At 40.4% G+C, this 26,366-nt stretch overlaps 1 protein-coding gene across 5 annotated transcripts in view; it reads right to left on the bottom strand.

The window, feature by feature from the left end:
- The window catches only part of slc4a4a (solute carrier family 4 member 4a), a 70,488-nt gene extending 58,551 nt beyond the window's left edge, over positions 1-11,937 (bottom strand). For 2 of the 5 annotated variants that reach the window (XM_085426482.1, XM_085426483.1), the window contains exons 1-3: positions 11,782-11,937; positions 11,544-11,664; positions 5,985-6,058 (exon numbers count right to left, since the gene is read on the bottom strand). In XM_085426482.1, the coding sequence (XP_085282608.1) occupies positions 5,985-6,058; positions 11,544-11,560 (91 nt within the window). In that variant the 5' untranslated portion in view covers positions 11,561-11,664; positions 11,782-11,937. Of the gene's footprint in view, positions 1-5,984; positions 6,193-11,543; positions 11,665-11,781 lie in introns of those variants that run through there. The other 3 variants (XM_085426481.1, XM_085426491.1, XM_085426484.1) reach the window with 2 other exon arrangements.
- Between the last annotated feature and the right edge of the window lie 14,429 nt (positions 11,938-26,366).

Raw genomic sequence — 26,366 nt, 5'->3', positions numbered from 1 at the left:
CACAACGCCTTGTGTTTTATTTTTAGGGATTCATCTAAATTCAGTGACACCAACAGTTCACAACACCGAGCTGATGCAGGGACGGAGAAAGTCAACAACTGTGAAGGCTTCTGTAAACCAAGGGGACTATTTTAGGTGGTCGGGCGTTGTGCTCCTCTGTCTGTGATCATTTATTACATTTTTCAGATGACGTCCAAACAGAGTGAAGAGCAAATATTACACTGAGCCAGGGGCTGATCTACAGCTGCCCCCCAACGTTTACCTCCGTCACTTTTAGGAGAGCTTGAGCTCTTTCCTTGGCCCGTCGGGTCGGCTGGATGTGGTTTGTTTAAAACTCTTTTTTTTTTTTTTCATCTAAAATGACAGAAATATGCTTCAACACATCTCTGGTCTTCTGTTTTGTTCTCAGAACTAAACTCTGGCTTCCTCCCACAGTCCAAAACATGCAGTTGGTGGGGACAGGTTAATTGGTAACTAAATTACCCACAGGTGTGAATGTGAATGCGAATGGTTGTCTGTCTCTATGCGAGCCCTGCGGCACACTGGCAACCTGTCAAGGGTGATCCTGGCTCTTGCCCTAATGCAGCTGGGATAGGCTCCAGCAGCCTCGTGACCCTGACAAGCATAAGTGGAAGAGAATGGATGGTTGGTTAAAATTCCACACGGAGTGTTGTTATATTAATATTTAAAAACGTCAATGCTGGGTATCTCAAAAACTTGATGTGCTTAATCAGACCACATATCTGAAGTCAGTGTGGGAGGTGGTGAATAAAAAGCATGACAGAAATAAAAACGGAGACAGAGGAAGACAAAACTGGAGACCGAGCCACCATCACCCACACCTGACCTCCTGCCCTCTGTGCTTTTGGTTCAGCAAAGATGGCACAACTCCCATGTTGACATGATAACATGCAAACACAAGATTAATCTACAACTCTGGGATCCTGTGCCAAGGAGGGGAAACATCCAAACAGAATTCATGTACTCTAAGAAACGAGCCTTCAGCTAAATGTAAACTCTCGTGACACCCTAAAGTTTTGCCCACCCTAAGGTTTTGTGCGTGGTGCTTGGGGTCTTTGAAAGCAGAACTATTAAATACAGGAAGTACAGGTTGAGAAATGAGAAAGCCTGCTATATGATAGAGGGACGACTGGTGTCATTTACTTTAAATATAGTTTTTACTTCCTTGGATTCTTGTGTTATGCATTTAGTTAGTTGTTAGATTTAATTACTGCTAAACTAAAGTAACTATTAAACTGGTGGTTTGGTTGATACCTCTTTGTATCTTGTTTATCTTGTTTGAACAGCAGCAGTGGGGAGGAAGACCATCATTTTAAAATTAGTAGACTTTTAAGAGAATCATGTTCAAGGAGGGACAGCCATCGACTACGACTGGTCGGAGGAAAGAGAACTGAGACAAGAGGGACACAGAGAGACAGGGACCAACACAAACTACAGGAGAGTGAAGACAAAGGTTAATGGCATCCCTGCAGTAATGGCACATAAATGCATCAGGAGTGAAAAGAGGGAGTAGAGAAGAATTCAGTGCATCATGGGAAATCTTCCAGCAGCCTTGGTTACACTAACACGTTTAAGTTACTGTAGCAGCAGATCATTATTGATCTGTTCCTTAGTTTCAGACGGGCAAAAACAGCTGTTACTTCTTTCCAGTCTTCTGGAGATTTTTTTTCCAGCTTTTGCATCCTTTGTGCACAAAATCAGCCCTTCCCCTGCCTCCTTACAGTTCATGTCCATCCATCAATTCTCTTCTTTATCAGTATCAGGGGCTGGAGCCTCGCAGAGGTACCACAGGGTGAAAGGTGGGGTACACTCTAGACAGGGTGCAAATCCGAGGCAGAGCTAACAATGGTTCAAATCTATTTTTAATTATTGATCTGTTATTTATTTATGTTTTTATGCTTGTTTCTCTTATGGAACATGTACAAAAGAAAGGAGAGGAGATGCCAGCATCTGAACAGGAACTCACTTAGCTGCCCGAGTCTGCGTCTCTCCAGCCTAACGTAGCAGGATAAGACCTGCTGTGGGGGAAACCCTGCGATGGAGTCAAAGTCATCAAACTTTTTAAATCTCTTTTTAATCGGTGCATGTATTTTGGGCTGGTGACCACTGAAAATTGTTAAAATGAAATAACTGCCCAGGGGTGCAGGGATGATGCTGGGTGGCAAGACTTGCTTCTAGGTGAATTTCTGTGCCGGCATGCTGGTAGTTGTGTAGCAGAGCAAGGTAGCTCAGTTTAACATAACACAGGTGGCATAGGAGAAGATAGCTTGAACCCTGACGCAGTCGTAAACAAGCTTTAAATTCAGGTGAGCTTCCATCTTCAGTGTCAAATTAAAATGTAGTGGAAACACAGCCTACCTGGATACATCAAGTGCAATAGGTACAAGGGAAACTAAAACACATTTCAAACACCTGTGTTTGATGAGCAACTTCAAAGTGTCAATAAATGACAGTTATGTAATTAAACAACTGGATCAATGGTGGATTTGGAGACTAATGTGGAGATTTTCCTGTTGCTGTGACTCAACATGACAGAAAAGCTGAGACACAGATGGCTGAACAGTAGCTAAAAGAGACAGACGGCGCTAATAAAGAACACAGAGCCATTACAGCTGAGAGACGAGCGATAAAAACGAGACGCTTGCATAGGCCGAAGCAGAACAAGAAAGGAGGCGGCTGAATGAGAGGACAGCGATGAAGGCGAAGGAATAAAAAAATAGTCAAGTCAAGGAGCTGGAAGGGAAGATTTGCAGGGAGCCAGAGCGGCTTTGTGAAACAACTTCCTGTTCTTTTTTGGAGGGTGGAAGAAGAACTTCTTTTGGGGTCGCCCATGAGCACAAAGTGAATGAAATCTTGTGTTTGCCAGGAGGTTTGTTTAGCTCGCCAGATTTCTGAGGAGAGGCAAGGCTACAGCCAGTTTCCCCAGTAACAGCACTGCTGGGACATTGCCAGACCAGTGGTGGGGGGAGTGGCAGCACACCACACAGCACTGACAGCATACTAATACTCCAGCCTTTAAACGTGTTGTTGATTGTTGGGCTTCTTTGTCAGAAAGAATACAGATTTGTTTTTGCTGACTCAGCAGCAGGAGAGACTATATGTCCGGCTGTATGTCCGTTTGGCTCCTCTGAGAGAGCAGCACAGAGGGGGAAAACAAAACGTAGCCATCAGATCCGAGACTGACGTGTAAACTCCAGCACTGATTTCACAGTAACAAATACGCATCTTTAAAGTAGATTATTCTGTTGTTTATTCTGGGTCTTGGTTGTTTGAGCTCCTCACCTTAATGAGCCAGGTTTCTTCTCATTGGATGCCACTCACAGACAGAAGGTTTGAATAGCAGGTGGGCGGAGCTTCTGTCCCCAAAGAGTACAATAAGTGGGATATGTAGAAACTGACCTTTTGGATCTCAAAAATGACTTGTTCATGCAGTCAGGTCCATAAATGTTTGGACAATCGCTCGATGTATTTCGATGCCATGACAGGCCGTCGGTCACTCCTTCATTTAATCACTGCTGAAGCTGTTTTTCATTTTTCTTTCACTATTTTGTTTCACTCCTAATTTCACTTCACTTTAATAACATTGCTCCCAATTCCAGCTTCAAGTGAAAAGTCTTCTGTGTGTATTGATAATATACATAAAACTCATGAGATTATTATTATCATCATTACAGGGCTCTACACTAACTTTTTGCCATGGGCGCACCGGTGCGCCTAACTTGTTAGCATCGCTTAACACCGCAGTTTTACATGTGCACATTTTTTGGGAGGAAGTTGCAGTCCATACAGACAATATTCATTTCTAAATTATTAACTAACAAACTTGTGCTTAAAGTGCTTTGTCAATATTGTAGAAAATGTTAAACATAATCATCATCTCGGCTCCTCTGACGGCCTGTTTGCTGTTGCATGCTGCTGACAGGCAGTGGGGAGAGGGGACACTTGGGCATTTATTGCAGCATATAATGTGTTTTCTGGATACACTGGTGTTTTTTCAGCATTCAGAGGTTGATGGCACCGTGTCAGAGCTGGCTAAAAATATTCTGAATATTGCAGAAAATATTCTGCAATATTCTGTAATTTTGCATAAAAGCTATTTTATTTTAAGTTTAAATTTCTTCAGTATTGAACAACAGAAATGAGGCTTTTTTTGTCCGAGGTCATTTAAGTGAAAAAAAATAAAATAAAATAAAAAGCGGCCGACAGCGCTGTAAACAACAGTAGACTGGTGGGTAATAAGAGAATGAATAATGCAGAAAACAGAGATTTGAGACGAGAAACTGTTCTTGAAGTACAGAGAGAGAGAGAGAGAGAGAGAGCTGTGCATGAAGTGTGATTTTTATCGTGGTGGAAGCAAAGCAGCAAAAGTCAGAGGGAATTCATGACGACATTGATCACATGTGAAGCGCAGTTTGCTGCTTCTTTTGCTGCTGGCTCGGTGAATTTTGGTTGGAGAGAGACAAAACCTGCAAAAAGACGTAAACACAGAGCGGACCCGACGCATCAGAATCGCTGAGCTCCGATGGCGTGTCCGTCTACGGGCCGTCGGGTGAGAAAGCCGAGAAAGACAAAGCTGATTCTGATGCGTCGGGTCTGTGTTTACGTCTTTGTGTGGAGTCCGTGTACCTGCTCTCATTTACTGTTTGGTTGTTGTTGAAATAGTTTTGTGAGCTTTAATCTGAGAATCTGGCGTTTCTGACAAAACACAGTTATATTTAAAAGTCGATTCAGGATTTAATGAATCGATATCGCTTTATTCAAACTACTCACCTCCCTCTATCCACGCTGCACTTTCAACTGGACCACGGACAATCACAGAGGTCCCGCCCCTGACTATCTCTGATTGGTTTAGTCCACGATAGGGGCATAATGTGTGTCTGTTGTTGACCACACGGAGAATTGCAGAGATTTTTTTTTGTTTTTTGTTACCCGAACAGTTGGTCGCACTGGTGCAACCAAATATTTTTTTTAGTCGCACCACTGAAAAATTTGGTCTCATTTGCGACCAAATTGGTCGCACTCTAGAGCCCTGCATCATCATTATTATTATTATTATTATTATTATTATTATTATTATTATTATTATTATTATTATTATTATTATTATTATTATTATTATAATGTTGACAGCTTTCATTATTGAACAGGTTTATAGTTTTTTAACCACGGGTTAGGTGGCTCTTACATTCCTTGACTCCAGGTGTATTTGTCAGTGTTGGGAAGATTGGTCTTCCTTTGTGCAGCTAGTTCATGGCATGAACTTAAATTACGTAAATATACCCCAATGTCTCATTAGTGGCCCTGGGCAACACAAAACAATAGCAAGGTGGATCGCATGCCATACTTTGAAGTTCCTCGATTTAAAGTATTTAAGATTTACTTCATTTCGAATTTAAAATCAGCTTTCATGTATAAAAATTTTTTCAGTTCGTCTGTTACAGACACAATCTAAAATGTAACAAAAACAAAAGGCCTTAGCTGCCTGTAATCCTAAATGAGCGCAGAGAGCAGAATGCAGCTCATTCTAAAGTTTTAAAGCTGTTAACTGGCGCATGTTAAAGACGGCAATGCTGAAAGGTTTTCCTGTTCCTGTCCGCTGTCCTGTAGGTCAGGATTAGTGAGGTAAACACAGCGTCACGCGCTCTGTGGTCCACATCTTTCTCCTGCCAGCTCGCTGAATAGCTGAGCATCAGGTTGTACATGCAGGAAGTAGAAACTGGCAGTTTTGAAAAGGCTAAACGACCTCCCTGTGTTTTGGGACTTCTTAAAAAGAATTATATACATATATATATAAAATTCTGTTTTCTTGGTTAACTATTGTTTCTAGGCAAATTGGGATTGTTTTTTACTTCAGAACCTGAGGAACCTCTCAGAAGTTTTAAAAACTGGGAAAAATCTATTTTATTTCTCTTTTTTTTTAGGCAGCTACATAGAAGAACTAAAGAGCAACAGGTAAAACTTACCTTCTACTTCCTCTTCATCACAAAGGTGCTTGAGTAAGGATGCCCCGCGGTCCAGCACCGCCTCATCCTCCATCCTGTAGTAGTAAAAAAGGAAGAAAGACTGTTCACACTTTTCCTCCAGCGACAGCGTGGAGCCATAGCGCTTGGGCTCGTTCACTTGCAGTAAGTTCGGACTGGGGTTCAGTCTGGTGCTGCTGGTGGCGCTCATCTCCACCCATCAAAGGCTCCAGAGTTACAGCGCCTTGAGATGTAATTTTCAGCAAGCAAACTATCCTAACTTAGAGAACACGCGTCGTCCTTCCGGAGGACAAAGTGTGCAGTCGGTAAGTGTGGTGTAATGGATTTAATCTAGAAGAGGGGGGTGAGGGGAGGACAGGAAGTCCTCTAATTGAGTACGATGTCCAGAGTGTCCGCGCTGGACATGCGCGAAAAAATGTCCGACTGACCGAGACTTAAACCCGGTAAAATCCGGATGTGACTTTGGCTTCACTTGACTTTGATTAGAAACAGAATCAAGGTGAAAAACCATCAAAGGGAGCGTCAATAAATGTTGTGTCTAATCAGTTACACACCCCCACATTACAAAGCCTCTCCATCTGTTTGGTAATGCCTGCCAGCCCCCCCTCCATCACCCTCCACCCAAGAAACAAGTGGGCCATCACATGTCTGTATACTCATCCTCCCTTACAGGATTACACCAGCTTTACTTAAGTGACATCACACTCACACAAGCCCGTAAGAGGCTGGCGTACCGGCGCCTCCGCCACTCTCCAAGAACCTCACAAACGTAACGTTACCTCAAATGGGCCGAACTGTTTCCCAACAAACATTGACAATAAAAAAGGATTCAAATGTCTCTACAGGCTGACTTGCCTTGAAGGTAACAACAGGTTTTGCCTTCTAGATTTTATACTGATCTTTACAGTATGTACTGCCAGTTATGCAAGACGAGCAACAGCAGAAATAAAAACTTTGCTGTCTTTAAGCTCAAATCTCTGTTTTTTGGGGGGTTTTTTTTTTACACACACACAAAAACATTCACAGTTATAAGTTCCAGATCTTCCTCATAATTCACAAGCGTCCTCACACCCTCGTTTGTCCTACAGTGTGCTTTTCTTCCTGGTAAAAACTTTGATGTCGTTTGTTTTAATCAAAAGATTTCTGAGTATTTTTTTTCCAGGACAATTCTTTTGTGTGCATGTCGTTCTGTCTGTTAACACGACCGATCGAAGACTTTTGAACTGATAAAATTAAGTAGGGGTGCAGAATTCGGTCGTTTTAACAGTCTATTAAAATTCGCTTTTCATCACTAAGATCTTCAAGGTTCACTTAATGATTTTTTCAGTTGAAAAGTGACAGAAAGCCTGTGCCAAACATCAGGTGCAGGGGCCAGAATTGGCCCACCAAAGACTCCAACCTGGGCCACTGAGCGGCTTAGGAAAACATGAAGGAGGACATGAATTTTAAACCTGTATTTTCAAGTTTTACAGTTTTTCTTGATGGTGACTCCCCGTCCAATACCAAAGCAAAAAAGTTGGATAACAATTAAATACCAGAAAGTGCACTGCCTACTATAGAACTGTCAGTTCACTGTAAAAATCATGTAAAAATTAAATATTCTGTCAATTAATAAAAAGTTTCTGGATGCCCCGCCCTTAACCTGCTTCAGGTGGAGGCCACTTCCTGTTATAACTGGCCTTTTCTTTGCCGTTGTTTGTGCTGCTCAAAAGGGAAAGTCTCTGTGGGAGCTTTCTGTCTAACATTGGACAGACTGTGTGACACATCTTGTTGTGATTGTTGGGAATTGGTGCCTTTGCATGATAAACAGGATGGAAACAGATGATAAAAGCATGACATAATGCTTTCCTTAAACACAAATCTTTCCTCATCAGTTCAGTCAGATTCTGAATCTTTTTAAGCCCTTAAAAAGCTTCAAGTTCAAACAAAACATCTGCTGCTGCTGTGAAAACAACACCAGTCGTTTTAGAGGTTTTAATGCAGACACAGACTGTTTCATGTGTTTTGCAAAGAAACAGTCCAATTTTTTCCAATCTGTCTGCAGAATTTAAAAGCCTCCTAACTGTTACCTGCAAAGCAATAAAATATTGAATTCATTTAACATCCGTTTCTTCCACTAATTAATTGATTATAAAGAAAAAAGAAAATGTCTGAAATCTCTTCTTGCAGCTTTTCAAATAGGATTTCTTGCCTTTTCTGCACATCAACGAAATGTTGTCTTCCGTTGTCGAAAGGTCAGAGTGACATTTGAAAAGATTATGAGGCGTTCTTTGAGAAATCTATTTCTACTCAGTTTCTAACCAAAAGAACAAACACGCTAAAAGATGAGAAAACACTAACAAGCTAATTTTCTTTAAGTTAGCAGCATTGTTTCAGCGGGGCATACTTTCAGATCGAATGTTTAAGGTGTTGTAAACAGGCGTACATAAAACAGGCGCTCTGTAGACGTCATTTTGAGCTATTGGAAATGAAAGCACCTTTTTCTGTAACAGTAATCTTAAAAAATGATCAGCAGAGCCTCAGGTAACGGACGTTGAAGCCCCCAAGACAGGAAATATATTAATGATCTACATTTGGTTATTCTGTGTATTTAGGCAATATCAGATAAATAACAACAGCACCTTTAAGGACGTTTTCAACATTTTGAGGGGTTTAGGTCACAGAAGGTTTGACAGTTTGGGGATGAGAGGGCTCAGAGGGTAAAGGTCAGCTACAGAACTGTCAGGAGACTCATTAATGTGTTGTGCTGTGTAATTATCATGCATATAAAATAACATGTTTACTTTTTCTCTTGTTAGGCAAAGTTATAAAGCCAGGGCAGGAAGAAGTGTGTGTTTGCAACAATCCACCAAATGATCTGAGTTACAGAGTCTCTTATCCAGGATTTGGTGATATTACCTAATATTCAGATAAAGGCTGGTGTGATGGGCTCCTTCGCCCCGCCATCCTTTTCTGCCTGTCTGTGTGTCTCGCCACAGGTATTGCAGAGAAGTTGTTATTTGTTCTCAATCAATACGCCAGCACACCTGGGCGCAGTGCACCTGTGCCTCACAGCAGCCCTCAGACTTCAGTTCCTGTGGTGCCCTCTTCCCTGAGACACTGCTTCAGCGTTTGCTTGCTCCTGACTGCACTAACTACACATGCACACTGGTTGATTTAACTTCCTATATTTCTTTAATTTAGCATAAACTGTTTCTTAATTGGTGCCCTTTGCCATGCCCATGCAGCCTGGTTTGTGGTTTTACCGGTTAAAGAACAAACTGGAGTTTTGATGTGCCTGAGTCAACTTCTTAAGAGCTTTAAAATAACACTAAGTTTCAGTCACAGCTAAAGCTGTGGTTTTGTATCTCTGCACTTCACTGGTTTTCCTGCTAATGCTGCCGTTCCCACTTCCTTCATTGCCACCTATGGAACAACCAAGGACATAACATGCAAAACTCCATTCGGCCTCGGCTGACCGCCCACACATGCCTGCACTAAATTTAACATAAGAGAAGAAGAAACGACCTCGTGTTATAAAAAACTAAAAACTCTGTCTTGTATCTGCTTCTACCCTAACTCTAGAGTTTTAAGAGGTAAAGGTTTAATAGATATCTGGCTTCATATTTTGTGTGCATGATATGAAACCAAAACCTTTGAGCCTCACCTTTTAGTACTGGGTTAAACATAATCTGACAGATTTAAAGTGCATAATGAAAAACAAGCAATCCAAACATTCACTGATTCCTCTGCTGAAAGGATGTGTTGTTTTTTTTCTGTACAGTCTTAACTTTTCAGACTTTTCCAAGTTGACTTAAAGACCAGTCTCATGTCATGTGATCTCATGAGTTCATAAAGGTACATTCTTTGCATCTTCTGTCATATGCTTTGCTATTTAGAAACACGAGTCTTATTGTATTTAACAAGTGAGTGACTTATAGTTCATAATGAACTCATTTAAACCAAAAGTGACAGGCAGAGTCTGATTCCAGTCAAGTTTATAGTAAGAAATCATCTTTGTAAAAAGAATGTGTGGCGGCTTATGAGACCAAAAGGGGGAAAAACAATATTACCAAAAAGTGCAGAAGACGATACACTTCGTCCACCTTTACATAACTTTTATTGGGCAGCACTTCAACAGATGTTCCTTCTTTCATACAACAAAAGTTCAGGACTTGACCTTGAACCTGATCTGCTCCGAGTCTGCTGCTAACATAGAAAGCTTTCCATTACCTTTGCTTTTAATGGAAGTTCTGCTAAAATAATGCTATGCTAGCTCTCCAGTTAGAACAAATGGAGAATAAATGCACCTAAAATGCAAATCACATGAACCCTTATGCAAGTTTCATTAATCAATAATTGACACTTTGCATTATGTTAAAGATTAGTAACTAAACCTTGAAACAACCCTATTAAAACTGTACAAGCAATCAGAACCTAGAGGGCTGTAACTTTGCACTTACATTGGTGCAATCTGTCCCTTCACAGATAACTTATCAGTCTCTCTGTCTTCACTACAACCTGCATGTAGCGTGCACTCTCTGTCTGTGTCTCCAAACCATGGAAACATCAAACAGCCTAAAGGCATCCACGTTGTGTTGTGGCTGACGGCATCTGCTCACGTGAGAAATGAAAAAATGCATGCAGGTCATGTATCGAGTATCTCTGACCTCTGGTCAGATTTGTAAAGGAAAATCTCCCTACAACACCTAACAACAACTAATAACAACTAGGGCGAAGTAAAAGTCATCACTCTGAAAGCCAAAAGGGTGGTTGTGCAGTAAAAGGATAGTTTTTTGGCAGCTATCACACCTGAAGATTCAAGTGTGGTGTCTAAATAAACGCAGGTGCTGATGGATGTTGAAATTATGGCTCCAATCTTTGTGATGGAACAAACAAAAGATATTCAGACACTTTTTGTGATTCATTTTTGATCAGATTGATTAACTGTAATAAGCTTTGCTTTTATCGTCTCTGTGTTCTTCTTTCTTCTTTGTGTTCTTTATTGGGTTTCTAATTGCAACCTTGAAAAACCCCATCATAAAGCCACACCAAGATCTGGGTTTCTACAGTTATTTCAAAAACCTTCCAAATGTTTTTAAAATACAAAGATAGATCAATATATCCAATATATTCTGTGATTAATATTTATCAGAGAAATATAGGCGGTGTGTTTAAAGTAGCTTCACCATCCAAACAATTGCACGTTAGGTGACAGAATCCATGTGTGTCAGAGCTTACACTTTCACATCTTTAAACCTAAACTGACCTTAAAGGGCTGGGCCTTTGTTAATGGACGACTGTCCTGCCTCGACATGTGATATTTATTATGGGAGCTACGCTCAAATTGACTGACAGGTTTCTTATTTTAAATGAATCTGAAAGGCAGAGACTAAAAGAACAAATTAAACGCCTGTTTTTACGCTTTTACTTTTTAAATCAAAACATCGTAATTGCTCACAAGTATCAGCAGCTTTTTTTCACACACGTGTGTTCGAATCAATCTTAATATATAAAATGTCTTAACTATGCTGTGAAAAAGCGTCTGACGGGATCACTTACTTCTTGGTGCCACTCATCTCTTCAGCGTGCGATAAATCTCCCTGCTGAGTAGAGCGGATCAGAGGAGCGAGCGGCTGCTGATGTTTGACCTGACAAAAAGTCTACCGGCTCCTGAAGACACCTGCAGAAAAATGAAAAGAAAACAAAGCTGATTTCGTACCAAGGCGTCTTTTTACGCATGTACACGAGGCCGGAACACGTTCCGCTGTCTAAAGTGAAACTGGAGCTGCGGACTTACCTCTGTGTTATTGATCTTTGGCTTTGTGTCTTTGGTTCTTATTGTCCCTCCTTCGCTGGCATGCAGATAAGAGGTACTGCTCCCACTTCTTAGAGTAAGTTTGAATGTGGCATTGTGACAGCAGCTGCGCTCAGCGTGCAGCCTCTATCTCCTGGACCATCCTTCCTTCAACGCCACTCCTCCGGTGGGAGGTCAAACTGCCCCTCCGCTGCACCGTCCTGTTTTTCCCCCAGCTTTGTTTTTGCTCCAGCTGAACCATTGCGCGGTTTGACCGCGCGGGCACGATGTTGGAACGCACGCGGATATTCGAAGTAAAGTCTGTCCGAACTAAAATCACGCACAAAAAGAGCGACATTGGATTTAAATCATTCAATTAGATACTCCGAAATTAGTAAATACTTCAAAATCTGGTAATCTGTACTTTCTGAAATCACGTTTAACTTATTACTATTGGACATACTTTTGGCTCACATAACAATCTGTGGATGCTTTCATCAGGCACTTGCAGAGGGGGGTAGCAGAGCACCTGCCCCTTTCCTGATGGGTGCCCCAAGTTTTTTTTTTTTTTTTTAGGGTTTGCACAGAGTGGATAGTCAAACAAACTGGATCCTCATAAATGCATTCTTTTATATTTATTTATTTATTTTGTCCTTATTACTTTATTATTATAGCACTAGGAATAAATCCTATGGGAAGGATTCTGGATCAGCAACATCATGCAAACTTTTGACCATAGTACGTACAGTATATACTATAAAATGTCACTGTATGTGCATGTGTCTGTGCGTGTTTTATGTGTATAGATTTTTTAAAGTTATTACTCAAGTATAAAAACAATTATAAACGCAATATTTTATAACATTTCTATCATTACTTTATTATGGATTAAGTGCAAGGTTGTTAACTGTGGATAATGAAATCACTTTAGCTTTGACCCCCCCGCCCCTTCAAACATCTCTGCACGGCCCTGGCTTTCATTAGATGCCGGTAATGTTCAGCATAGCTGCAGCTTCTAAAGAGGACACCTGCTGAAGCTGCTTAGTTCTGCAGCTATAGAGCGCCATCTGTTGGAAGAAATATTGCAAGATTGGCTGAGTCGACCTTCTTACTTGGCTGTAATATCAGCATTATCATCACCAGACGCTTTTCTTTGCAAGCTCCTTTGACTAAATGGAAAGTAAGTTTCATGCCATGGCTGAAAAAAAAGGGTTTTTGTTATTTTTGCTGAAGGTTCTTTTTTACCTGAGTCTTCCTCACACTATGAAATTATTAATTATAGCTTACCCTGTTATAAAAATAATAGTTGTTTGTGGTGTCTTGGTTTGAGCCACTGTTAAAGTCTAAAGCCTAAAGTCTCCCATTCTAAATCAAAACTCTTATCTTATCATCTGCTGTGGTTCAGAAAACTGTTCACTAAGGTCTTTTCTTGGTTTGCAACCCACGTAACAGTTAAATACACCAAATACTTGCAATGTTAAAGTAAGACAATAGCTCGAGTGACTCAAACTGTCACTGTCCTACATCAGCAACATAGCCCAGCAGGTCAGTCTGCTCAGGAATAGCTTGAGGGTCAAGTCTTGACCCATCTTTGCCAGATCCCAAAGGAGCATCTGTGGGATGTGGCAGCACAGACCAAATCCAAGGTGGGCCACGCTGCAAAACCACAGTATCCAAAACATGTGCTGTCAACCACCTGGTCCCAGCAGCACTGATAAAACTGAGGTCTCCTGTCCTTGAGATGACAGGCGACAGCTGGTTTGAAGCGATAAGGCAGACATTGAGTGTGGACTCAGTGCATCCTTGAACATTTAGCTTTGCATCCCTCCCAAATTCTTTTGGACTAAAGAATCATTGATAACCAAAATGGTTTCCAGAGACAATAAAGCTACTGAGAGCAGGAAATCCATCAGCACCAAGTTTCAATTGTGCACATTTAAGAAAAGAAAGGCAGAACAAACTGGTTAATGTTTCCAGACTATTTATGCAGAATCTGGTGGCCAGCCATGGGGTAAAAGGAGTTTTATTAACATTCCACACAGACCTGACTTTCCAGGAAAAGGTGAATATTTAATTTGGAAATAGAGAAACAATTGTCATCACCTTTGCCAGTTTTTGTCGGTGTAAAAACAAAACTAGGGACAAGTTGAAATTGTTAACTAAGGCAGACATAAGGTGTGGATTCAGTCCTTGAACATTTAGCTTTGTATCCCTCTGAGTAAAACTTTCAAAATACACAACTCGAAATCTCTAATTATTAAGTCAAATTGTGATGTTAGCCCGAATATAGATTTTTTTGGCAAAAAAAACATGTTTTCAGTGGCACAAACAAACTTCCATACTAAACAGGAATTTTAATATAAGTGTTGAATGTTTCTGCCTCAGCCAGGTCATTTCTATACAAATGAGTCTGCAGGTATTAGGCTTCTAACATTTAACATTTTCTCTATTTCATTTCCGTTATCCATAAACGGCAGCAGATTCTGACAGCATAAACTTCCACAGGTAATAATCATTTACTTGCGATTCAACATATTTATAACTTTTTTGTTTTGTTTTTTGAAAATATTTCCTCAGAATTAAGCAGCGATTCAAACAATTCTGCCTTAATAAACTCATGTTTATATCAAACTGTTATCAGCTTAAACTTTCATGCTATCCAGGTTTTAACACCAATACTGTAAGTTTTTGTAAATGTATCTTATGTGGAAATTATTTTAACGAACACTCGGGAATAAAAGCATCATTCAGACAATCAGCAGATCAACAGATTGTAGCATTAAGCCAAAAGCATTAAAGCATCTTGTTTAATTGTTATCAGCATGATCTGTATAACACTAATATCAAATGAGGTGTATTAAGTCTCCAGATAATAACGTATGTGTGTGTTAGCTCACACCAGTAGCTCCTGTGTTTCCCATTTGTTTTACTGGCTGTGTGATAAAAATATTTATAGGAAATGATTTATGATGGACGACCAAGCAAACATCCACTTATGCAAATTTAATTCAAATTTTGCATGTACACAGTGAAGACTTCACTATTCAGAGCAGAGTGCACACCACTGTTTATGGCACACTTACGGAGAAACTGTAGGAAAGTTTATGGAAAGTAGCTTCTAATGCCATGAGGTTATTATTGAAGTGACCTGTGTGGCTCAGAGCAGGTTAAATGTTTGTTGCTGCTGGAGTCAGTACATTCAGTGCCTTATTAAGAAGTCTCCCTCCATCCATCAACACTTGTGAGAATGAGATGAATGTGGGCTCAACAAGTATGACGTCTTATATCTGTCTCCACTGTGGACACTGGTCCAGGTGCCTCTTAACGTGGCTTTTGTATTGTTTTATGAGACTGTTTGTTTTTCTGGACCATGATTCTGAAGTAAAGCTTGGTTGAGACTATTTACTAAATTAAACTCAGGGCCAAACACACTGTGAGGGTTCGTGATCACTGGTGAATCCAATTAGCTCTGATGTCTAATGTGTTTGTAGCTTTGTGTTTCTGCCTGTCCCAAAGTCCAGGGTGCTTGTAGCTCTGCTTTCATCTCCACCAACTCCAGTTTTGCTAACCTTTTTAGTAATTGGATGTACGCTTCAGTGGAATCAGTGGGTTTACTTGCCCTTGTTTGATAAAGAAACATTTTACTTTCAGCTGCTGGTTCAGGTTTCATTAGACAGAATAGAATGAGTCATCAAATCAAAGGAATGAATTCAAAGGGTCCAAGAAGCTGCACAGAGCTGCAGAAAACACTTACTAGCCTATTTTTAATATGCTTCAATGAAATGCTGAAAGTTTATTTCAAATTATTTGCGTATCAGTTGCCACATTGTTATTTGAATAAGGTAGGGTGGGCTATTCTTTCAGGTAGTTCAATAGAAATTGTAATGCAAAGCTGCAATAAGATATTCTAGGTGTTTAAATGTTCTTGCGCTGAAAAAGTCCATCCATCCATCTTCTGCTGCTTATCTAGGGCAGAAGTCTAAACAAAGAAGTTGGGACTTCACTCTCCCCAGCCACCTTCTACCTTTGGCATTCCCAAACCAGCTGTGGGACATGATCTCTCTGTAGGTCTCTCACAGACCACCAATCTAAATGCACTTGTGCTCAAATACAATGTTTTTCTTTATGAGCAAACTGTTGTTTAGCACAAAAGTCCAACAAACCAAGACCACTTGATCAAGCCTTCTTTGCCAGTCACACTCCACAGGTCACACTGTCATTGCTCACATGAGTGCTGAAGTCCTCGAGCAGGACAGTAGAGTCCCAAGCAGAGATGCCTTCAAGCATGCTGCCCATGCACAAGTCATGGAAAGTGCTGTTTAGAGTCAGAGTCACACGTGTGCACCATTTCTCAAAGGCATAGAAACATTGTCAATGGTCGTAGGGAAGATGTGTCATCGTGCTTGTATTGTCCTTTTTCCCCACTTTACTGGGAATCCTTAACTGCTTTCTGGAAACTTAAACTTGGTTGCTGTATAACCTGTGATTGTTCTCAGAGCTCGTATTTGTCACCTTTAGCCTCTTTACCTATATGCAAAAACAAGAGAATAATATTTAACTTTGAAATTCACTTTAACCTTTCAGGTTCATCTGACACAATCATCAATACATTTTGGAGTGTTGCCAAATCAAAACTAGGACAGGGATTTCTGCTGCCATGGGGAATTTTGGTGTCTGAACATCCAAAGCAATGGGAAAAGAGGAAAGAAAGTACATCTTTGTTACATTATAAACCTTTACATCTCAGGACACAATAACAAAATCATCTGTTTCCCACCAGATTCTAAAATTATTGAGATGCCAGATGCTGCTAATCAAATACACTTATTAACTGACCTTCAGCAGTGTTGCTGTCCATCACTAATGGGTGTAAGGATATGTCTAAATAATTTGAAGTCCAGCACATGGTGAGGAAGGTTATTCAAAAGTGGAAAATATTCAAGACCGTTCCCAGTATTCCCATTAATGGAAATCCCAGGAACTTCACCCCAAGGTCAGACTCTGCAAGTGCAAAAAAGCAAAAAGACTCTACAGACCTCAGTTAGCGTGCAAATTTTAAAGGTCATGACATTACAATTACAAAAAGCCCAAACAAGTGTGTTTTGTTTGGAAGGGTTGCCGGGAGAAACCGAACATGGCAGCACAGCTTATTTTTAGTCAACGTTGCATCTGAACGATGTCATGTTGACAGACAAGTCCAAAGTGGAGACGTTTGGCCGTAACGCACAGCACCAGATCTGGAGAAAATCAAACACCTCACACTGTCGGCACGGAGGTGGGAGTGAGGAGTTGAGCTCTGGCAGTCATTAAGTGCAAGGCAAGGCAAGGCAAGGCAAGTTTATTTGTATAGCACAATTCAACAACAAGGTGATTCAAAGTGCTTTACAGAGACATTAGAAACAAGAACAAATAAAAAGCATGATTTAAAATTGAATAAAACAAGCAAATAAACTAACTAACTAATTAACAAACAAACAAACAACAGTATATAAAATCAAAACAGATAAAATCAGTAGTTAAATGTAAGTTTTGAAATTTAAGCTTAAAGTGTGGATTTGGTGCTTTATTCAAATGCAGCTGAGAACAGGTGAGTCTTCAACCTGGATTTAAATAAACTGAGTGTTTCAGCTGATCTGAGGCTTTCTGGGAGTTTGTTCCAGATATAAGGAGCATAAAAGCTGAATGCAGCTTCTCCGTGTCTGGTTCTGACTCTGGGAACTGATAAAAGACCGGATCCAGATGACCTGAGGGATCTGGAAGGTTCATACTGGGTCAGGAGGTCATTGATGTATTTTGGTCCTAAATCATTCAGAGCTTTATAGGCCAGCATCAGAACTTTAAAGTCTATCCTCTGACGGACAGGCAGCCAGTGTAAAGACCTCAGAGCTGGACTGATGTGGTCCACTTTTTTGGTCTTAGTGAGGACTCGAGCAGCAGAGTTCTGAATGAGCTGTAGTTGTCTGACTGATTTTTTAGGTAGACCTGTAAAGATGCTGTTACAGTAATCAAGCCTACTAAAGATGAATGCATGGACTAGTTTTTCCAGGTCCTGTTGAGACATCAGATCTTTTATCCTTGATATATTCTTGAGGTGATAGTAAGCTGACTTTGTTATTGTCTTAATGTGTTTTTCTAAGTTTAGGTCTGCATCCATCACTACACCCAAATTTCTCGCCTGGTTTGTGGTTTTTAGATGTATAGATTGAAGTTCTCTGGTGACCTGTAATCGTTTTTCTTTGGCGCCAAAGACTATTACCTCAGTTTTGTTTTTGTTTAGCTGGAGAAAATTGTGGGACAACCAGTCATTGATTTCCTCAATGCATTTACCAAGAGCCTGTACAGGGCCTCGGTCTCCTGGTGACATTGTGATATATATTTGTGTGTCATCTGCATAGCTGTGATAGTTTATTTTGTTGTTGTTTATAATCTGTGCCAGTGGGAGCATGTAGATGTTAAACAGAAGGGGTCCCAAGATGGAACCTTGGGGAACTCCACATGTGATACTTGTCTGCTCAGATGTGAAGTTACCTATTGATACAAAGTATTTCCTGTTTTCTACGTATGTTTTGAACCAGTTTAGTACAGTTCCTGAAAGACCTGTCCAGTTCTCCAGTCGTTTGAGTAATATGTTGTGGTCAACTGTATCAAATGCTGCACTGAGATCCAGTAAAACTAGGACTGACATTTTTCCACTGTCTGTGTTCAGACATATGTCATTAAACACTTTGGTCAGAGCGGTTTCAGTGCTGTGGTTCTGTCTAAAACCTGACTGGAAGGCATCGTAGCAGTTATTCTGTTTTAAGAAGTAACTGAGCTGTTGAGAAACTGCTTTTTCAATGATCTTACTTAAAAATGGGAGATTTGAGATCGGCCTGTAGTTGTTCATTTGTGTCTTGTCAAGATTGTCCTTTTTCAGTATAGGTTTGATTACAGCAGTTTTTAGTGGTTCTGGAAACACACCTGACATTAAGGAAAAGTTGACGATCTGTAACAGGTCTGACTCTAAAGTCTTTGAGACCTTTTTGAAAAAACTTGTTGGCAGGACATCTAAACAGCAGGAGGAGGAGTTCAGTTGACCTAAGATGTCCTCCAGGTCTTTGCTGTTAATAGGTTGAAACTGTTTCATGGTGTTTAAACAGTTTTTTGGTGGACACAGTACATATCCTGGATCTGCTGTTGATGTACCAATTGCTTGTCTAATTTTTTGGATTTTTTCAGTGAAGAATTTGGCAAAGTCATTGCAGGCCATGGTCGAATGAAGTTCAGCTGCCACTGACACAGGAGGGTTTGTTAGCCTGTCGACTGTAGAAAATAAGACCCGAGCATTATGGCTGTTTTTAGTGATGATGTCAGAGAAGTAGGACCTCCTTGCATTCCTCAGTTGTAAATTATAATTGTGAAGTTTCTCTTTATAAATGTCATAATGAACCTGGAGGTTTGTTTTTCTCCATCTGCGCTCAGCTTTCCTACACTCTCTTTTTTCATTTTTCACCAGTGTGGAGTTTCTCCATGGAGACTTTTTCCTTCCAGAGATAACCTTCACCTTAATGGGAGCAATAGTGTCCATTACATTTAACATGTTAGCATTGAAGCTATTGACGAGCTCATTGACTGACCCTCTGGGCAGGTCAGGTGTTAATGGGAAGACCCGGTTAAAAATTGTACTACTGTGTTCAGTTATACACCGTTTTGTGATCACTGTTGTTGATATATTTGTGTGGGCTGAGATTTTACTTTCAAAGAAAACACAGTAATGATCAGACAGGCCCACATCAGACACAGTAACCTTTGAAATGCTCAGGCCTTTGGAGATCAGTAGGTCAAGAGTGACCTACTGTGCACCGTGAAGTCCTCTGCATAACAAAGCATGTTAGAGTCAAATGTCAAGCCTTCTGTCTCACAGTGAAGGTTTGACCCAAACTGGGTCACACAACAAGTTAATGATCCCAAGCACAGCAGCAAATGTCCAACAGAATAGCTGAAAAATGAAGAAAGTTGCTGCAACGGCCCCAATCAAAGTCCAGACTGTAACCGACTGAAGTGCTAAGAGAGCTGAACTGAAGCAAACTTCAAATTCCTCCACAGCAATGTGAAAGACTGATCAAGTCATGCAGGAAACAACTATTTCAAGTTTGTGCTGCTAAAGAGTTTCTACAAGCGACTGAATCCAGGGGTCGTCTATGATTTTCACCTGCTGCTTCTGCAGTTTGTCTTGAACAAATGTTGAATCTGCTCAGGACGAGATGTTTGTTTATTTGACCAATCAAATTAATCAAAGATCTCTGTGGATTGTTTTTGTGGCTGATTATGCTTAATTATTGTTTTTAATGTAAAAGAAAATTGTTTTGCCACTCTAGTGTTACTTTTTGACATCTGATCTGAGTCATCCCTCTCATACATGAATCTGTCAAAAGAGCCAATTTTAGCTTTCTTTATTATTTTTTACACAAATCATGATTATTGAAACCATGCAAAAGCAATAATTGTGCATGCTTTGTGTTTCAGTGAACTAACTCTTTACTTTCTAATTTTCTGAAGAATTTTCAAGACAAACATCAGTTTGTAGAAGAATGTGAGTCAATGATACAAGAGTCTGATGTTTTCACTGAAGCTACTTAAATTTTCCAGAAGTTAAAATTTGTTCACAAAACATTGTTTTATGTTTTTATTCACAACACAAAATATTGTTAAGGCTAACATTCATACAGCATATCTCAGACAAGTTGGTATGAGAAGGGCTTTCTCCCTCATGATTGTGTGTATGATGCAGAACAGCTGCTGTTTTACACATTTACAACCACACACGTGCGTGTCAGCGTTTCGATGTTTTTCCCTCATGGACGACGAGTTTCATCCAGAGGAAGAAAAAAAAAAGCAAAGTGGAGGGAGACGAGAAGCCATAATAACATGAATGTCGTGGATGTCTCTGTTTCATGATCCTCCAGCTTCAGCTCACTTTACATTTCATAAACACAAAGCCTATTAAGTATTTGACTTGATTTTCCCTTTAAAGAAGACTTTGAGGGGTACTTGCTGGGCTTTATGGATGCTTTGTAGTTTGAAGGTGTTAGGCAACCATGCTGCTGTTTTGATCCATGTTGTCTTTATCTTTCTGCCAGCTCCTGCCTTTGATGTGAAATCCTTCCAGGAAATCTAGTCCCCCTCCTTCTTTGACGTCTAATCCTTCTGTGACGTCAAAATGATAAAAAACAAAAGCAGAAGCTATTTATTTCCCATCATAATTGTATAATATTTCTTAGAATACAAAGGTTCTATGTGACGATGTATGTCATTTTAAATAAAAGGAAAAAACCTCCAGTTATTTTCTGAGGGCACTGGCTTGAGTTTATCCAACATTATTATCCCATTTTGACTTGAATCAAAGTGATGAGGGTTTACTTCTGTGATTAATCTGCTTTTTTTCCACCCATGAACCATTTTATGCTGAATTGTTGAGATTTTGTGCTTCAACGTGTTTTCCTCACTTTCACCCTGAAGCATATCTGGGTGAGATTCTGTTAAACACGTTGCATGTGTGTTTGCTTTGAGCTATACAAAAAGTGACTGACTTCAAGAACATTTACGCTGATGTTTTCAGAGTAAAGTGCATACAAGCCTGGGACTGAACTGCCAAAGCATCTGCCTCTGCCACCTCCTGCAGATGGAGGATGGATGCATGTAACTCACTGGGGCTGAGCCCAGTCAGGCCTCATGGCTTAGCCTCTGAGCCCCATCCTTCAGGCCTGGCTCCAGGCTGAGGTCAGTGTTGCAGATCCGGGAAAGGTTCTTGGTGTCCTCTTCACTTAGTCTGATCCCTAAAGGAGGACCAATTTGCTTTGCCCCTAACAACATATTTCTTGAGATCACATGAGCATAAATCCCTCCGGGGCAGTAAGGTGATGATTCACACTAGTGATGTGTCGGTCGCGAATGAAACGGCTCTTAGAGCCGACTCTTTGAAGTGAACGACGCGAGCCGGCTCCTTATTGGGAGCCGTGGGTTTTGTTTTTTTTCTTTCTCTCACCCTCTCTCGCACTTTTTTCCCGCTTCACTCTGCACGCGAGCCTTGTGCTTTACACTGGGCAGGGGGGCGGTAGTTACACTCTCAGTAGCACAGGAACAGAGCGGGAGGAAGAGACAGAAAGAAAGCCAGGGACAACAACGCCACATTAGAAAGGTATAGTAATCATCCACAACTACTTTCAGTTTTGGATGATAAAGGATTCAGAAAGTTTATTCATGCAGGCCCATATGACAGAGAATATGCATCTTCTTTTTGTTTTCATATTTTAACTTATATTTAATTGTGTTGTGGTTTGCAGTGTTTTGTGTTGTTTCACTTTAAATTTGTTTAAAAGGAAAAAGCTGAAAATTTAAATATTTAAAAGTTGAAATGTAAATAGTTGGTTTTTGTATTATATGATTTATTTATTACATTTTATGTGGAGTGAATAAATAAAAGTATATTTACGGTGGCCCCTAGAGACAAAGCACGTAAAAACTTCAAAACACTAGAGGTGCTAGAGGCAGTGTTGAGCTTTAGTGGCTACACAAGCCAGCAAGTGCCAACGACCGGATTTGATGTGTGGTAGAAACAGGTAAATGAACCTTTTTTATTATTATTATTTGAATATATATGAGTGCTTGTGTATAAATACACAAACAATACACATATGCTTTCAATTGTGTAATTTAAGTGATCTAGGTAGCTGTTTTGGAAGTTCAGTTCATGCTAGAAATGTGTTTTGGAGTTTGTACGTGCTTTGTCTCTAGGGGCCACCACATATATTTATATATGAACATATATACATAAAACCACTTCTTTCTTTTTTTTACATTAGTAATTCCTTTTGTGCATAATTTTATATTATTGTTAATAATAAATTAATTAAAGCAACAAAACAGACGTAATGCTCCTCCTGAACACCTGCAATGTGAGACCCTAGTTGGAGAGGCCCAGACCCAGTTCAGACCCGGAGCAGACTCAGGATACACCCAGGGTCAGACCTCTTCATTGTTTTGGAAGCATCCCAAGCACCAAATCATTTTTTGTTTGGGGGTGGGCAACCTTCTGGATTGGCTGGGAGGAATGGATGTGGATGACTAAAAAAACAAGAGTATTAACCAAAGATTAGGTCCAAACATTCCCAGTTTATCTTTTAATTTGTTTTATTTCAGCTTATCAATCTCAAAAAGGACACTGAAACAAACACACACTGAGCATCATCTCTTCATTCAGACAAAATCTCTTCACATACTTTCTGTTAGAGTTAGAGTTAGAGAGATGGCACAGTCTGAAAAAACAGCCAACTAGCAGACGACAGCAACAAGTTCTGTAAACATCAATAACCCCTGAAATAAAGCAGGGGGGCAGAAATGCACAGCTGAGGGGGAAAGGAAATGGAGATGGATTAGGAGCAGACTGAGGACATAAACAAATATGACAAGACTGGAGAGCAGGATTAATGTGTGTAGTGATGGTGGATAAGAAAACTTTGAGTTATTGAAGAATTCCGTACGAGTAAGCATCTGGAATTTCCTTAAACTACGTCACAGGACAGTCTATGTGATGTTTGATGGAGTTATAATAAGGTCATGAATACATATTGTTCTGGTTGGATTTAACGTAAATGCACAGTGTTTATAACATTTTGTCAGCAAAGAGGTGAAAAAGCCTTGATGTGCACCAGAACTGGTGGGCAGATGTTCTCGTGCAGCTGTCTGTGAGGGCAGAAAAGCTTTGGGAGGATCCTGCTCACCAAACTGAACTGACCCCACAAACACAGACTAAACCCTGTATTTCAAATAATAGTAGTTTTAACTGCCTTTTAACATAAAAAAAAAAAACACCTTTCGATGTCAAATATTTCTGATACCTAGATGAACTGTTTAGATCACCAACAGAGCCTTGGCCAGGGGTCTCAAACATTCAATTCAATTCAATTCAGTTTTATTTACACAGCACCAAATCCCAACAACAGTCGCCTTAAGGCGCTTTATATTGTAAGGTAGACCCTACAATCATACATACAGAGAAAAAAACAAAATCATATGACCCCCTATGAGCAGCACTTTGGTGACAGTGGGAAGGAAAAACTCCCTTTTAACAGGAAGAAACCTCCGGCAGAACCAGGCTCAGGGAGGGGCGGGGCCATCTGCTGTGATTGGTTGGGGTGAGAGAAGGAAGACAGGATAAAGACATGCTGTGGAAGAGAGACAGAGGTTAATAACAGATATGATTCAATGCAGAGAGGTCTATTAATACATAGTGAGTGAGAAAGGTGACTGGAAAGGAAAAACTCAGTGCATCATGGGAATCCCCCCGGCAGCCTACGTCTATTGCAGCACTTCAGCCACTGCACAGAGACCTGCCATCTTCAGAAGTTTTCTGATGACTCTGCGGTGGTTAGATGCATCAGCAGGGATGATGAGACAGAGTACCGGGCTGTGGTCGACTCCTTTGTCACGTGGTGTGAGCAGAATCATCTGCAGCTCAACGTGGCAAAGACCAAGGAACTGATCGTGGACTTCAGGAAGACCAGGAAACACTTGACCCCTGTTTCAATCCAGGGGGTCAGTGTTGACATTGTGGAGGACTATAAATACCTTGGAGTACACATTGACAATAAACTGGACTGGGCTAAAAACACCACAGCACTTTACAGGAAGGGCCAGAGTCGTCTCTATTTTTTGAGGCGACTGAGGTCCTTCAACATCTGCCAGAAAATGCTGAGGATTTTCTATGAGTCTGTTGTGGCCAGTGCGATCCTCTATGCTGTTGCATGCTGGGGGAGCAGGCTGAGGGTCGCAGATGCCAACAGACTTAATAAACTGATCCGTAAGGCCAGCAATGTTGTGGGGATGGAGCTGGACTCCCTCAAGGTGGTGTCGGAGAGGCGGATGCTGTCCAAGATAAAGACAATGTTGGATAACACCTCCCACCCACTCCATGACATGTTGGTCAGTCACAGGAGCTCGTTCAGTGAGAGACTGAGATTACCGAAAAGCACCACTGAACGACACAGGAAATCATTCCTGCCTGTGGCTCCCTGTACAACGCATCCACTTAACACACTGTTTGCTGCTACAGCTACACATGTTTCTTTTCCAACTATTTATTTATGAGTGACTTATGTATGTATGTATGTATATATATGTATATATTGTACTATTCTTAGTTAGCGTATTGTCTGTCTTGTCTTAATGTTGGTTTAAAATGGAGCACTGTAACAAAAAATAATTTCCCCCAGGGATCAATAAAGTATTCTGATTCTGATTCTGATTCTGATAACTAAGGGAGGATTCAGGGTCACCTGGTCCAGCCCTAACTATATGCTTTAGCAAAAAGGAAAGTTTTGAAGCCTAATCTTGAAAGTAGAGATAGTGTCTGTCTCCTGAATCCAAACTGGAAGCTGGTTCCACAGAAGAGGGGCCTGAAAACTGAAGGCTCTGCCTCCCATTCTACTTTTAAATACTCTAGGAACAACAAGTAGGCCTGCAGAGCGAGAGCGAAGTGCTCTAATGGGCTGATACAGTAAGATGGGGCCTGATTATCCAAGACCTTGTATGTGAGGAGCAGGATTTTGAATTCTGGATTTAACAGGAAGCCAATGAAGGGAAGCCAGTACAGGAGAAATCTGCTCTCTCTTTCTAGTCCCTGTCAGGACTCTTGCTGCAGCATTTTGGATTAGCTGAAGGCTTTTCAGGGAGTTTTTAGGGCATATTGATATTAATGAATTACAGCATGTGACATGTGGCGCAGAATCAGTCCACCAAAGTATCCAGTTTGGCCCACAAGATGACTGTAATTGAAATTGAAGAGTGGAAGGTCATTATTTTTTGGAGTTTGGGGTAATAATCAGATCAAAGCTGGATCACCATCGGTTTTAAAGCAACACAGAAGAGAAGTAACACAGACATTAATAGCAGCACTTATCAAGGAACACAGGAGAACTGAGATGTTACCACAGAAATGAGGCGTGAGGAACTGAAACCAATAAAAATCAACTTGAACCAAAACACAAAACTACAAAAGTGAGAGTCATGGCTAGAACAACCATAAACCAAAAGCAGGGGTCAAACACTTCATATTATTACCAGAAATAAAACTCACAGTCTGCTAAAAATGTAAGGAAACCAAAACCAGAATCCAAAGTTCAATAAACAGAAAAACTTCAAACACTAGAATAACAATAAAACCCAAATAGAAATCAAATATACTGACTGAGAATTCTAAAAGCCCCCAAAAGCACTAAATCCTGACTGATGCAGGTCTGTTGTTTCTTAGCCATGTAAAGAACAGGCTCGAGCAGGTTATACAAATATCAGCTTCAAAGTACCGCAGAAACTATCATTTTATAGCCTGCCTAATGAAAAGGTTTTACACTACACAGGGGACATGAATGGTGTGATCCATCCTATTGCTAAATTTAATATCCATAATTTTTATGTTTCTGGCTATGTTTTTTGGTGTTTTAAACTCATTTGGAATCTGGAATCACTTGCATCTGGAAATTGTTTGAAAAACCAAGAATTCATTGATTATCTGGACTGCAAGATGCAGCTTTCTTAATTCAGATCATTCTGAT

This window comes from Rhamphochromis longiceps, linkage group LG12 (assembly GCF_057381845.1).
Source record: "Rhamphochromis longiceps isolate RC_006_pf linkage group LG12, R_longiceps_female_GT1.1, whole genome shotgun sequence".
NCBI lineage: Eukaryota > Metazoa > Chordata > Actinopteri > Cichliformes > Cichlidae > Rhamphochromis > Rhamphochromis longiceps.
The sequence above is the reverse complement of the archived record's forward strand: the minus strand, read 5'-3'. Positions and strand labels throughout refer to the sequence as shown.